Raw genomic sequence first — 15,040 nt, forward strand, 5'->3', positions numbered from 1 at the left:
CACACGCCGTGACTCAGAAATCCAGAATTCCCACATTTAACAGTAGGTGCATTTCAAGAGTCCCAAATTCTCCTGCCATGTTCTTTAGTTTGGAGTTCTGTTTCTGCTATAAAAATAAACTTCCTACTTTAAACACCAGCTACCGTAGTCCAAGAACTTGAAAGAGTTAAGCTACATCCACACTAGACCAGATAATTTTGAAAACACCAATTTTGTGTAAAAACGATAGGCGTCCACACTATGCGTTACTGAAAATATCTCTATCGGCATTGAAACGGAGATTTCGGTGAATCTCCTCCTGCTGTGCATGCGCAGGACACATCTACCGAAAACAAGCGACATTTGGTGTTGAATCTCGCCGTAAAAGTGCGCGTTTGTGTAGTTACAGACTAGAAAAACTTAAAAAACGACGGGCAGCTGTTGGCTCTCACACAGGAGAACTTAAAACTAAAAAAAAACAAATACTGGAGCGTATGGAGGCAACTGACAGGGAGTTCACAGACTGTATGAACCGGCTGACGACAAACATTGAAAAACTGACCAACTCTGTTGCATTAATAAAGCACCTTGTTAAATATATAAAACATGTCTGCATCAGTGTTATCTTGTATTTCCATACAATGTTACATTAGGCTGTTACACATCTACTGTCAGAGAAGTACTTGCATAAATAGATAAACCACCTTCACATGAGCAAGGACAGAAAATGGCAAAGTGAGTACAGTATACTTATTTATTCAGTAAGTTATGGGTCAGAGTATTTGGTGAGTACATTTCTAACTCTTCTAGCTTCAGTCTCGTTGCCATCTGTTCTGAAATTGTTAGGTTGCGTTCAACAAAACAATGAAATGGCGCGCTGCCGTCTAACAGCGTTTTCAGATTTCTCCGGTTACTGATCCACACTGATCTGCCCGAACAGTGTTTTCAAAAATACCCACCCTGGAAAGCGTTTCTGAAAAGCTCCGGTTTCAGGGGATGAAAGCGCCTTTTTAGTGTGGACAGAGGGTAAAAACGAAGAGAAAAGGCTTCGGTTACGGATTTATCTGGCGTAGTGTGGACGTAGCCTCAGAGTTACAAAGTACCTAACGTTTGGATGCATCCACTACCATGTGCTGTAACCTTTACTTATGCGCATGAGAAGGTAAGATGCTCCCTGTTGCTACTCACCAAAGCCCATACTCTGAAGCCCCTGCAATCTGCTGTGCATAACCCAGTTGTGATTTCGGAGTCTCTGCCTTTATTCACACAATGAGCTCCCAGTCCAAGCAACAGAATTTAATTCATTTCAATTGAAAAGGTGACAATTACAATTAAAAAGAAAGGATAAGGTGCCTTGGTTACCTGTTCATTTGAATTCTGCAAGCTTCAGCCTAAAAAAAAGTCTACAAAAATTAAATGGCAAAGAAAAAAATGTGAGTTGTGACAATTAACTTAGGATGAGCATAATAAGGTGTGAAATAATGCTACCTTTGTTACATTTATAAATCATGTCCCTTGCAGGATCTGTCTCATTCTGAAACTGAAGGCATTACATTATTTTCCTGCACTATTGTTTAATACTTCAAGATTTGATCATCCTTGGTACAAAGTAAGTTTATAATAATAGACACAAATGAAACTGAATAGATTACAAGTAACAAAAATTTCAAAACAGAATAAATGATATACATATTTATATTTAAAAAGTTATAGATTTTAATTATAATTATATTAATCAAATCACTAAGAGGAGCAATAAGCCATGGTTTATCTTAAGAATAAACTATTCAATTGCACACTGAACTTCCATCTCCTGCAGTTTAATCCAGGTCACCAAAGTCCATGGAACATTTACAGCCTTTGGTTTCTTAAATACTTTTAAATTTCAGGCAATTTCTTCAAAGCAAGGAGAGGGAGATCTCCAGAGGAAATGGTTAAACTCAGTAACTGAGCTGCAAATTCCTGTGAATAAAATATTAAGCTCTGATTAAGTGCTTTAAGTAGGATATTTGCCTCCCCCAATAATTTAGAATTTTGCCTGAACATTTCTGCGTTACTGAATTTCGTAATAATGATGATAATGTGATTTTAGCTGAGCATATTGCAGTCTGTCAGATTTAGATTTAACAAAGAACACTAGAACGAAGCAAGAGAACATCTCAAATCAGATTGGAGATGCTTTGATTTTAAAATTTGTTATTCCCTCATCCAATAACAAGGATAATGCCATTAAACTTTAAACGCAAGGCGATTAAAGTTACGTTAGCTCATGTGCCAGTTGTTGGGCTGGCCCAGGCAAGAAACCAATTTTCTTTCCACAATTAGGAAAATACACAATCATAGTCATTCAAATTACTTCTTTAATTTAGAAACAGAGTATCAATATTCCTTACAAATATTTTTCATTTATATAATATATATATAATGTATGGATATTTTGTAATTACATCAACTGCAACAATACTTTAAGAGTTTTATTACTGGGTTTTTTTTGCACAAAAGCCCTATTGAACATTAAAGTTATTCCAAAATAGTAATTTTATTGCAGCCAGATTAGAGAGAGAATCAAAGGCACTTTTGGAAAAAGACACTGGGCCATAAATTCATCAGTTTGAAATATGCAGAATAAACAAGATATAGAAGAACATGGTCTTTTGATACAACTATGATGTTGCAGTATCATACTGATAAAGTCATAATCTGAAGCAATCTGACTTCCTACATTTAATCTGACACCCTTCCGCTGATTGTTCTCACCATATAAAATTTTAATGAGAGTTCCTTTGGGACTCCTTATCTACATCTACAGTGTTTCATGACGTCAATCATATTTTTGAACAAATGATCTTCTGGCAAGCATATTTTCCCAAAAATATTCTTTTTAAAAAAATATAAAAATGTGTCAATAACACCTGAAGTCTCAACTTCCTTGAGGTTTGTTTGCAGGACTGTGAACAACTTGAAACTTTGTTTATCATGAAGTACAACTGCATTGTCAGTCTTCCTCAAGTGCCTTCAAGCCCCATGAGAGCAACAATAGGTTTCGCTCTCCCAGTTGCACTGGATAAACAACCTGTCCTGTCACTCTGACCCAAACTACACAGCTAGTCAAAATGAGCATTTAATAAAACAAAAACTCAGACCAAAGATAGCAAGAAGACAGCCTAGTTTCTCCTCTATTCAATATGCAGTCTTAAGCAATATAACATTGCCACTGATTCATTTCAGGGCTTAAGTACAACTGCTTGGATAGTGTTTGTGTTCTAGGGCATTAAGTTCATTGTACTAACACCAGTGAAGGAAAATCCCTTCTCCAGAAATAAACAGCGACTAAAGGCAGCATAAGAGGTTTGTGACCATCTGAGGTAAATTTGTAATCGAACAGGATGTGCATGTTCATCTCGGCTCAGTAGAGAGGAGTGAGAGTTCCAGAAGAGGAGGATAAAATAGGGACAAAAGCAGAAAGAAAGAAATACGAAGAAAAAGTGTTGTTAATCCTTCTCTCTAGTCCACTTAATCATTGTTTCTGGTGATCTGTACAAGAAGATCAGCTTGGCATAGAGCTCTTCTTCCACTTCCAATTCTCCATTCTCTCTCACAAGGAAAATATCATGGCAGAGTTTTAAGATACGATCCACACAAGGCAGCTCCTCAAACATAATGGAATAGGAGATTTCACTGAAGAAGCCTCGCACGAACTTCCCAACAACCAGCACGATTGAGATGTAAAGACCCATTATTCTGGGAAAAAAGGAAAATCCAGGTAAGGCAAAACAATCCAATTCAGCAAGACTCTCCATTTGGAAATATGATCAACATTATGTTGAGGTAATACACATAAAATGCTGGAGGACCCCAGCATGCATCTATGGAAAAGAGTAAACTGTCTCCGTTTCGGGCCTTTATCAGTCCTGATGAAGGATCTTGGCCTGAAATGTTGACTGTTTACTCCTTTCCACATATACTGCCTGGCCTGCTGAGTTCCTCCAGCATTTTGTGTGTAATACTTTGATTTCCAGCATCTGCAGATTTTCTCTTGATTGTGATTCAACATTAGATTGACTCTCATTCAATACAAGACCTGTTATTTCATTTCTTTAAAGCCAGGTCACACTGGGAAAGTTTTACAGAACCATAAGCTTTCTACAAAGCAAGTATACAGGCAGTCTCTCATACCTGCAGATTTCAATCATGTTATTTATTATATTTTTTGTTCTTTTTTATTATGCTTTTTTACTTAGTAGTGCTTTTTATGCTGCATTGGACTTGGAGTAACAATCATTTCATTTTCCTTTATAATGTGTACTGAACAATGGCAAACAATCTTGAATCTTAAAAAACGTTATTCACCTGTAGTTGTGCTGCCCCACATATGATAGTCAGGATTCCTTTTGTGAGGTGCTGGTGTGTTCCAGCTACCCTCCAGAAAGGAGCACATTTAACAGCAGAACTCAAGAGGGATCTGAAGGACCCTTCCCTCAACTACACCAATTATTTCATTGGCTTAGGTGATGTGGAACGTCAGAAGTAAGATTTTTAAAACTTATTAAGTACTTAATAATGTTATTGAATAAAAATTTTACTATTCGCTAAAACAAGTGAAGATTGTTTATCAATTAATTTACATATCGGGTGGATGAAGGTGGAAGTTATCACTGGTAATTCTACCGTTCTGTAAGTTGTAGGTTCCTTTGATTGAAGACGTTAATGAAGCCACTCAATGAGACAGAAGAGTAGAGGCTTAGGTACAGTTGTATCAATGTGCTACTGATCAGGAAATATTTATAAAATACATATCTGAATCAAGCACGTGCCTTCAATGCCCAAGGAAACAGAAGGATTAAACAGCCACGTAATAGATTAATAGCACTAAATCCATCTTTGAGCTTAACCCATTTTTACTAACTTGCTTAAGTAAATGTTGAGATATGACTTTAATCAAATTAACTAAATTCATATTTATTAATTTTCATTGCCACTGCATTCATTACAGTGTAGAATGTTTTATTAGAGCTTTGCAAGATAATGAAAATGACAAAAGATGATGTTATATTTATAGAGGAAGCTTACCCATGTCCAGCGAGGAAACCGAGGCTCGGTGGGCTGACTTTGTCACTAAAGATGACCATCTGCAGTTCATTACACTCGCTTTGTTTACACTTCTCCGTTTTGGTCCGTATCACCCACCACTCCAAGATACCATCGGAATCGTTTGCATTCTTACCAATGTGTCTTTGCAATTCCATGGTCACATTCAGATAGCTATTTTCATCCTCTGTCAATAGTGAAAAGTTGTTCATGAATTAGTTTAGAAGAAAAAGAATCATTAGGTTTAACGGGCCAATTGCGATTTTTCTTGTCAATATACATATACCTGTATCTCAAAGGACAGAACTCCACATGGAGTTACTGGCACCGTCATTGAAAGTTTTATCACTTTTATACACTGATACATTGCTCAGTCGCACAGCAGTACAATCAATTTACACGTCTAGTTGCAAAGTCATAGGGTGAACTCAGCTACAGTTCTTCTTTGAATCAGAATTCTCCTGCTTCACACACCTAGGATTTCTTAATGACTACAGTGTTTGTTTAAGATAAAGCTTTAACCATGCATTTTATTGTCTTGGTCACATGAGTGGCTGTCTCGGTTGCTTTTCTTGTGATTGCAAGACCCCTTTGGACATTGTTCATCTGGCACGCTGCGAGATCCATTCACTGACTTTCTGGATGCAAGCAGGGGTGGACCTTGTTCTTGGTCGTAGTGAGGATTAGGCCTGAAGCCATGGTGTAGATTGTTTGCAGCCACTCGGAGCGAGGGGACAAAGCCGTTGCACTTCACCAGGGGCTGTGTGACACCATGTCCAGTCCAGTCCAGAGTCAGAGCTGCCCTCCCAGGGTTTTGCTTGACAGAAGACGAGCACCGTTGTGGCCACCTGCAGATTTTTTAGTGGCTCTCAATGGACTGGGGCTTCAAGCTGTGGGGTCACTTGCTTTTCAGCTGCTGGAGGTGATGCATTGCACTTGTCCTGGGGTGGCATTGCGCAGTTGTGGCAACCGAAGATTTCAAATTGACTGAGGGGTCCTGGCTATATCCATATATATTTGTCTGATTGTGTTTTTACCAATATTCTATACGTGCTTGAATATACAAGGGACTGGGCCTCAAAGCCGCAGATTCGTCTGGCGGGAGTCGGGGCAAGAGCCGGGCCTCAAAGCCACAGTGTTGCCTGGCCAGCGCTGGGGCCGGTTGGGAGATGATATCAGTGACTGGGGTTCTGCACTATATATCTACATGCATATTCTGCATTGTAATTTTACTGATATTCTGTAATGTGTTTGTTGACTTGTATGCATCAAGCCATGGCATGGCAGGGGGTGGGGGAGAGGGAGGTGGGCTTCAAGACTCACATTTCATGATTGTGACCTTGTGTGTAACTGTTGATAATGTGTCTTTGGCACTTGGTCCCACAGTAACACTGCCTCATTTGTCTGTTTCATATATGGTTAAATGACAACTAAACTTGAATTTAATTGAATTGAATTTTGACATTCATGAAACCAAACACACAAAATGACTTAGGAATAAGATAAAAAAGGAAAGGTTATAGAATATCAAACAAGAGAAAATCTACAGATGCTGGAAATCCAAGCAACACACACAAAATGCTGGAGGAACTCAGCAGGCCAGGCAGCATCTATGGAAAAGAATGAACAGTTGATGTTTCACATTGAGACCCTTCTTCAGGACTGGGGAAAAAAAGATGAGAAGTCAGATTAAGAAGGTGGGGGGAGGGGAGGGAGGTTATAGAATATGTTCATCTTTAGTTCTAGAAAAGTAACAGCTTTCCCCTGAATTTATTTTAATCTTTTAATGAATCTTAACTATAAGCTGATTCAAGATATTGTTGAAGGAGTGTTCATGTGACCACATTATACCAAAGAAAAGCTGAGGCCTCCCATTAATATACAAGTTTAGTTTATTTACAGCAGAGGATTATGTCAGTAAATATTTTCAATTGTCATTTTAAAACTGGGTGAAATTTCCACCTAGATTTTTAAAAAGTGACTTTACCTGGATACATCTGTTCAACAGGTTTGGCATCAGGTCCATTTGGAGCTCGAATATACTTTGGCAACATGTGTGGAATCAGTCTGTAACAAAGCAGCATCCGGTTAACAGTCTGTTTGTTGTATACAGGCAAGTCTGTGGTGTAGCACCTCTAATGGGGAGTAATGCTGAGTGACAAGTTCACAGGAAATTCAGGATGTGAACATCATGAAGCCCATTCACTAAACCTAGAGGAGTAAAGTTACATTTACTCTGTAAAATTGCCTCACAACTAATACACAATCAACCATCACATGCCAATCTTTGTTTTAAGCTATTAGAATTAATATGCAAACTATCTTCCACATACAAGACATTTCAGCAGCAAAAATATTTGGTCAGGGTCATTTAAATCTTTTACTTTAGTTTCCAGTCCTTGACCATATTCAGCATTTTCTACTCTTCTTTGGAACAGAGGAAAGAGAAAGCCAGCTCACTCTGAGGCACTCAGAAGCTGCAGCATCATTCAATAAGACCGTGGTTGAATTATGATTGAATTCATACTGCAATTTGAGAGGGTGTCACATGTATCAGTATCACAAGGGAATTGCAGAAGAATGAGAGACGAACTTGACCAGGTGGATGGGATGACAACAGAGTAGAGTTGGCGGAAGTTTCTGGGAATAGTTCACAAGGTGCAGAATAGGTATATCCCACAGAAGAAGTTCATAAGTGGCAGGACTAGGCGAGCGTGGCTGACAAGGGAACTTAAAGACTGAATAAAAACCAAGGAAAGGGCATATAATGTAGCAAAAGTGAGTGGGAAGTTGGATGATTGGGACTTTTTAAAAATCCAACAAAAGACAACTAAAAAGCTATAAGAAGGGAAAAGATGAAATGTAAAGTCAAACTAGCTGATAATATAAAGCAGAATATTGTAAATTATTTCAGTTATATAAAGAATAAAAGGGAACTGAGAGTTGATACTGGACCACTGGAGAATGATGCTGGTGAGGTAGTAATGGGGGACAAAGTAATGGCAGATGAACTTAATAAGTACTTTGCTTCAGTCTTCACTGTGGAAGACACTCGTAGAATGTCAGAGGTCCATGAGTGTCAGGGAGCAGGAGTGAGTGTCATTGCTATTATAGAGGAAAATGTGCTAGGCAAACTGAAAGGACTTAAATGCATCAGGAAGAAGGGGAAAAAAGTGGCAGATGGAATACAGAGTTGGGAAATGTATGATAATGCATTTTGAAAAAAGGAACAATAGTGAGGACCATTATCTAACTGGGGAGAAGGTTCAAACATCAGAGGTGCAGAGAGACTTGGGAGTCCTTGTACAAGACTCCCAGAAGGTTAATTCACAGGTTGAGTCTATGGTAAGGAAGGCAAATGCAATGTTGGCATTTATTTCAAGGGGAAAAGAATATAAAAGCACCAGTCAGGCCACATTTGGTATGTCAACAAATACACTCAAAAACTTCTGTAGTTGTACCGTGGAGAGCATTCTGACAGGCTGCATTACTGTCTGGTATGGAGGGGCTACTGCACAGGACCGAAAGAAGCTGCAGAAGGTTGTAAATCTAGTCAGCTCCATCTTGGACAATAGCCTACCAAGTACCCAGGACATCTTTAGGGAGCGGTGTCTCAGAAAGGCAGCATCCATTAAGGACCTCCAGCACCCAGGGCATGTCTTTTTCTCACTGTTACCATTGGGTAGGAGGTACAGAAGCCTGAAGGCACACACTCAGCGATTCAGGAACAGCTTCTTCCTTTCTGCCATCTGATTCCTAAATGGACATTGAACCCATAAACACTACCTCACTTTTTAAAAAAATATACAGTATTTCTGTTTTTGCACATTTAAAAAAATCTATTCAATATACATAATTGATTTACTTGCTTACTTATTATTGTGTTTTATTTTATTTATTATTTTTTTTTCTCTCTCTGCTAGATTATGTACTGCATTGAACTGCTGCAGCTAAGTTAACAAATTCCACGTCACATGCTGGTGATAATAAAACTGATATTATTGGAAGGATGTGGAGGCTTTGGAGAAGATGCAGAAATTATTCACCAGGATATTGTCTGACTTGGCTTCAAGGAGAGGTTGGAAATTTTTGGATTTTCTTCTCTGGAGTGTTAAAGGCTCAGGAGTAACCTGATGGAAGTAAATTTAATTCTGACAGGTATAGATAGGGTAGATAGTCAGAATCTTTTTCTCCCAGGGTGGAAAGGACTAAGGTAAAAGAGAGATTTCTAAAATTTATGAGGCAAGTTTTTTAAAAATATAGAGTGGCAGGTGCTTGCAAAACTCAGTAGAAACAGATGATATAGTGATGTTTAAGATACATTTAGATGGGCATATGAACAGGCAAAGGGAGGAGAGAGATATAGATCACATGCAAGCAGACGGGATTAGTTTGAATTGTTGTTATGGTCAGGACAGGCACGAGGGGCCAAAGATCTTGTTTTTCTGATATGCTGTTCTATGACATTAGTGAGGCTAAACCAACAGTTCTAAAGAGTCAGACATCACTATTTCCCAATGATCAAAGTAACATTTCAAAAGTATTAATAAAATAGAAATGACACATTGAGCTCTATAATCCTGCTTTACATTACAGCAGTAATTTGTGTTAGAGATATAAGTAGAGTGATTCCAGGGAAGCAGGCTTTGTCCTGTGAGACACTGTGAAGGTCCAGCCCTCAAGCACTGGAATTTCAAACAACAGCGGCAACCTATTACAGATTCTGGAGTGGGTAAAACAGGATATTTCTTCTCACTAGTGATCTTGGAATGAAGAAGGGTAACTTTACCACGATGGATGGTTGTTTTACATGACAACGAGGAGAAATTTCTTATTTGGTGGATTGTAAATCTGCTACAGAGAAAAGATCCTTAGAAAAGTATCAGATTATTCACGTACTCCCCTAAGTTATAAATACTTGCAAAAGGACATGAGTTATTTATTCCTAATAGCAACATTATGCACCAATAAACTTTTGGGTCCTGCCCTTTCATATCCCTCCAATTAGCCTCCTCCATGGTCAAGAATGTGGGGACTCCAATTACTCTCAAATGGGCCACCATTAAAATAAGTTCACATCCAAGGTCACCGCAGGACCAGCAGTGTTCAAATTAGAAAAATAAATAAATACATACACTGACTCCTTTCGAGTTCCCAGGAGAAGACCTGCCAGTTGTTCTCGCACAGGATTTTCTGGTTCTAGGTCGATGGTGTGCTTTTCTGAGGCTTGTTCATGTACTCCACCTAGAGTTAGGTCTCTGGAAGCAACAGTACCAAATGTTCTTAATAATATAAGTTAAATACACTGTTATACAATTATAGATTACTATATATTTTATAAATAATAAAGTTCAGCTAAGTACTCATTATTCTGTTTAATTTTAAACACTTTAAATATCTTTAATATCATTACAAGCATAGTTTAACTGCATTATTTCTTTTGCTGAAGCTTGTTCCATCTTCTACCCAATTTTCCCCACTGGTCCTATTAAGCACTCTCCTCCCACCAGCTGGTCATGGTTGTGGGATTGTTGTGTGTGTGGAGGTGGTGTGTGAAGGACCTCCATTATGTCACACAAACACACTGCAGGGTTGATTCCTCTGAATCTGACGCACAATGGACTGAACAGACATGGTACACTTGCTGATGCAGATGTGGCCTGGGAATGCAGTTCAGGGGAGGCAGATGGCTGACGTGCACTGGCCAAGGACTGGAACCTAATATTGGGTATCAGTGAGCAAGGTTAGTGGCAGGGAATGGGTGAGCATGTCTGCAAGAAAGGTCCAAGTGGGAATGGCGAACATGGTTTGCCTGGAAGGGTGGAGGTCAGAGGATGACTGGGCTGAAGGCTGACGGTCTTACCTCTGAAATGTCCACATCAGGCGAAGCGTCATCACTGAATCGTTGCTGTTGAGCTCAGCGATGATTGCCTGGCGACTAGGTGGACTAACACTCCACAGTGACCCCGAACTTCCCTCAATATGTGCCGTCATGACATCCTCATAACTATAGAGTGTAATAAACTGCATAGCAGTCTTCAGGAGCAGAGAGGAGAGAAGACATTCAGATGTCAGGAATTATATTGCTGCCAAACCACTAAGCTGATAAGTTCACTGGATAAGCTACTTGTTAAGGATTATACGTACATCCGCAAAATGCAAAAATAAACACTAACAGCCAAGACATTCAGGTTAAGTCAAATACCCTGATAGTAAAAGCTTACATGCAAGGAGACTGACATGTCAGAGACAGCCAAAAGTACTGTTCTCTCATGTTTGTGTGTGAAGGAGCAGCTGCATTCAGAATTGTTAGACCTCATATTGCAATAGAAAGTCCTATGCTTGTTTCTCAGGATGTGGGGGATTTCTCAAAAAGAAACGGATAACGTCTTTTGCTACCACAGATTATGGCATTGTTTCAGTAGGGGTCCTTCTCAGTCCATTCACTGAGGCACCATTCCCTTTCCTTTCCTCCCATTCACATTGAGTTCATACACCTTCCCCATCCTCATACAGACATACTTTGCTCCCACCAGCATATAGTTTTGCCCTTTATGGAAGAAGCTGGGATTGGGGTTCTTACCAATAAAGAGACGATTCGGAGCTTGGAGTTCGATTCTGCCGCCGTCTTTAAGGAGTCTGTATGTTCTCACTGTGAACCTGGTGGGTTTCCTCCCACAGTTCAAAGATGTACTGATAAGCAGGTTACTTAGTCATTGGAAATTGTCCTGTGATTAGACTAGTGTTAAGTAGGTGGGTTGCTACTGGGCCAGAAGGGCCTTACTGCACCGTATCTCCAAATTAACCACTCTCCTCCCACCAACTGGTCACAGCAGTGGGGCTGTAGTGTGTGTGGAAAATTGAGAGCTGGATACAAAAGCAACTTCTTTGAGTGCTAAGGCCAGCAGCAGAGGGGAAGGTCACATCCATGAGCATCGTACTCCCCGTTTATTTCTGACTTGTGCTATTCAGAGGCAAGCTTCTTTTGCATTCAGTTCTCAATTTTCCATCAAATGGGGCTGGTATATGTAGCATGGCACCATTCATTTTAATAGGATCACCAACTTAGAATAGAGAAGTGGGTATTTTAGTTTATCCAACTTCAAAGTATAGAGTCTGATGAGAAGATCTCACCTGAAGCTTTCTACAAGACTCGCAAAAAGTCAGAATTTTAGGCCTTTAGTGCTTTTTTTGTTGCTGCTGATGAAAGGAAATGGCTTAGAAATGTTATACTTGCTGTATACCCTCTGTAGATACGTAACATTAAACAATATTGCTTGGTAACTTACTGGATTACGTTCAAACATTGAACAGAGGTCATTATATTCCTTTTGGCTGAATGGCTTGAGTGAATGTTGTTGAGCACTCATTGTAAACAGAGGCTGCAGGTATAACATAAAGAAATGTGTGTTATATTAATTAAATACATTTTATCAGCAATACAAGTTTAATATTAAGCACCATGGTTTTATTTCAATCCATGTAATTTAATCCATGCCCACAGCAACAGGGACTGAATTTCACGGTAAATCAGTGATTGGCCAAATTTGCTGCATGCTGATTTATTGCAGGAGATACGTTAGGCCCAATAACCCGAACATTAGCTGTATAATGAAACAATTTATTTTGCTGGGCACAGCCATCTGTGTGTACTCAAGAGTTCACCAAGGAGGGAGTGAAGAGGGGAAAATGGCTTGCTGATGATGTAGCTTCCTTCTCCAAGGATCATCACCTTGTTATGGTGGAGAGGCTTGAGAGTTCCTGAGATCCTGAAGGCAATGCCATCTGGAGTTTAGCTCCTGGTAGGGTCACCCGTGGTGGTAAGTTCAAGGGGGAGGTATCAGACAAAGGGTGATCCATCCACAACCTCAATGTGGGAGTTGGCAGAAAATGATGCCATATCACAATGGCAGTGAAAATGGAGGTAGCGTCCCCAGTGGTCCATGCCACTGGACCCTGACTCCGATTTGTCAAGGTCCACGTGGTGGCTGCCTGTGCATCAGACTCCCCGCGTTAAACTAAGTCACACTCAGGTATCCTCCATTAAGTCAACCCCTCAGGTGACCATCATACTTGACACAGGAGATTGTCTTTTTACATTGTTGCAACAATAGCAGGCAAGCCAGCTAACAAGAAAAACCCATGGATTTAGTCTTTTCCAGGACACCATGTACTAATGCCTAATGAGAGCAAACTATTTTCCTAACAGGATTCTTGAGGTTATGGAGGAAAATTATAAGTCAGTGAGTAAAGGAGCTATGATTTTCCAAAAGGCTATAGGATGGAGACTAATTTAATGAATCATGTTAGGTCAATTGCCTCTTATCTTTTGTGTTTGGACATTCCCGGTAACAATTCCCTGAAAACAATCTGCAAACAAGTTTTCTTCAGTGCTGAAAATAGACATCTATAGCTAATTACCTGATAGCCACCAAGTTTAATTGTTACTGTCACATCCACTGGATGATTCACCACACCGACCACTGATCTGACCAGAGACATGAATAGAAGGGGAAACCAGATGATACAGATGAGGAAAAGGATGATGAGACCTCCCATTCCATACTTGACAATCTTCTTTTTCTTCTGTCCCTTAGGCTGTGGATAGCGCTACAAAAAATACAGTGTTTGATACACCATTTCATAAGCTAACATGCGCTGAAAATATTGCAGTTGGTTTTATTCCCATTCAAATTGAATATTTTCACTACTTCTGTCAGAAAAACAGCTTTTTGTCAAACAGGAAGGATGATAATAATGGGGCCAGTTGTCACACTGAACTTGGAAAGCAAGCAGTTGTCAAAAATGTTGCTACAGAGAAAGCTTACAAAGATATTGCTGGGAACTGAGGATTGGAGTTATAGAGAAAGGTTGAATAGGTTAGGACTTTATTCCCCTGAGCGTAGGAGAATGAGGAGAGATCTGATAGAGGTATACAAAATCATTAAGAGTATAAATACGGTAAATGCAAGCAGGCTTTTTCCACTGAAGTTGGGTGAGACTAGAACTAGAGGTCATAGTTTAAGGGTGAAAGGTGAAATATTTAAGGGAAACTGAGGGGGAACTTCTTGACTCAGAGGGTGATGTGAGTGTGGAATAAGCTGCCAGCAGAAGTGGTGGATGTGGGTTTGATTGGAACATTTAGGAGAAGTTTGGACAAGGACTTGGGATGGAAGGGTTAAAGAAGGGGTATAGTCAAAATTCAAAGTATTATCAAGGTACATATATATCACCATTTACAACCCTGAGATTCATCTTCGAGTGACATACTCAATAAATCCATAATAGAATAATAGCCAGTTAAGTATACGCACAGCCTTGGCCTCTGCAGCTGTCTGTGGCACCGCGTTCCACAGACATGGAATGGGCCATCAGCATTAGGAAAGCTTGGACTGTCTAGGCTTTTACGACTGGAATTCAGAAAAGTGACAAGCGACTTGATGGAGGGGTCTGGCCTTCAGAGGGTGGATGTGGGAAGTTTGTTGCCTTTTGTGAGAGAAACTCGAATTGGAGGTCAGTGTTTAAAACCCATTTAAGGCAAAAATGAGGTGAACTACTTGATCTCAATGCAAGTACTCTTTGACTACTCTAAGTCCGGAGTTAATAGATTCATGACAAGTAAGCATGTGAAAGGTTATTGGGGGTTTCACTGCCATGCAAAGTTACAGCATCAGCTATAACCTTGTTGATTGACAATGCAGGCTGGGAGCACCATGTGTCCTTCTCCTACGCCTCATTACACGCCCCTAAAATCAGCTGCCATACTTAATACCTCGGAATTCATGGCTGTCAGACGAAGATGGACCATGTACCTTTTCTGTCTCACGGCTGCACTTGATTATAAATATGTTGGCATAGATGTCCTCAACACACATCCAGCTCGAGAGCGAAAGGGTGGTGTCTGTACAAACCCAGTCCATCACAGCACGAAGCTCCACCAGAAATGGCACAAGGCGGAATCTACAAAAACAAA

General features: G+C 39.8%; 1 protein-coding gene across 5 annotated transcripts in view; it reads right to left on the reverse strand.

The window, feature by feature from the left end:
• Positions 1-2,451: 2,451 nt before the first annotated feature.
• The window catches only part of piezo1 (piezo-type mechanosensitive ion channel component 1), a 273,692-nt gene continuing 261,103 nt past the window's right edge, over positions 2,452-15,040 (reverse strand). For all 5 annotated transcript variants that reach the window (XM_059993071.1, XM_059993069.1, XM_059993072.1 and 2 more), the window contains 8 exons: positions 14,880-15,027; positions 13,489-13,677; positions 12,357-12,449; positions 10,931-11,103; positions 10,203-10,325; positions 7,055-7,134; positions 5,050-5,254; positions 2,452-3,720 (listed from right to left, as the gene is read on the reverse strand). In XM_059993071.1, the coding sequence (XP_059849054.1) occupies positions 3,471-3,720; positions 5,050-5,254; positions 7,055-7,134; positions 10,203-10,325; positions 10,931-11,103; positions 12,357-12,449; positions 13,489-13,677; positions 14,880-15,027 (1,261 nt within the window). In that variant the 3' untranslated portion in view covers positions 2,452-3,470. The remainder of the gene's footprint in view (positions 3,721-5,049; positions 5,255-7,054; positions 7,135-10,202; positions 10,326-10,930; positions 11,104-12,356; positions 12,450-13,488; positions 13,678-14,879; positions 15,028-15,040) is intronic.

The sequence above is a fragment of the Hypanus sabinus genome, chromosome 17, assembly GCF_030144855.1.
Source record: "Hypanus sabinus isolate sHypSab1 chromosome 17, sHypSab1.hap1, whole genome shotgun sequence".
NCBI lineage: Eukaryota > Metazoa > Chordata > Chondrichthyes > Myliobatiformes > Dasyatidae > Hypanus > Hypanus sabinus.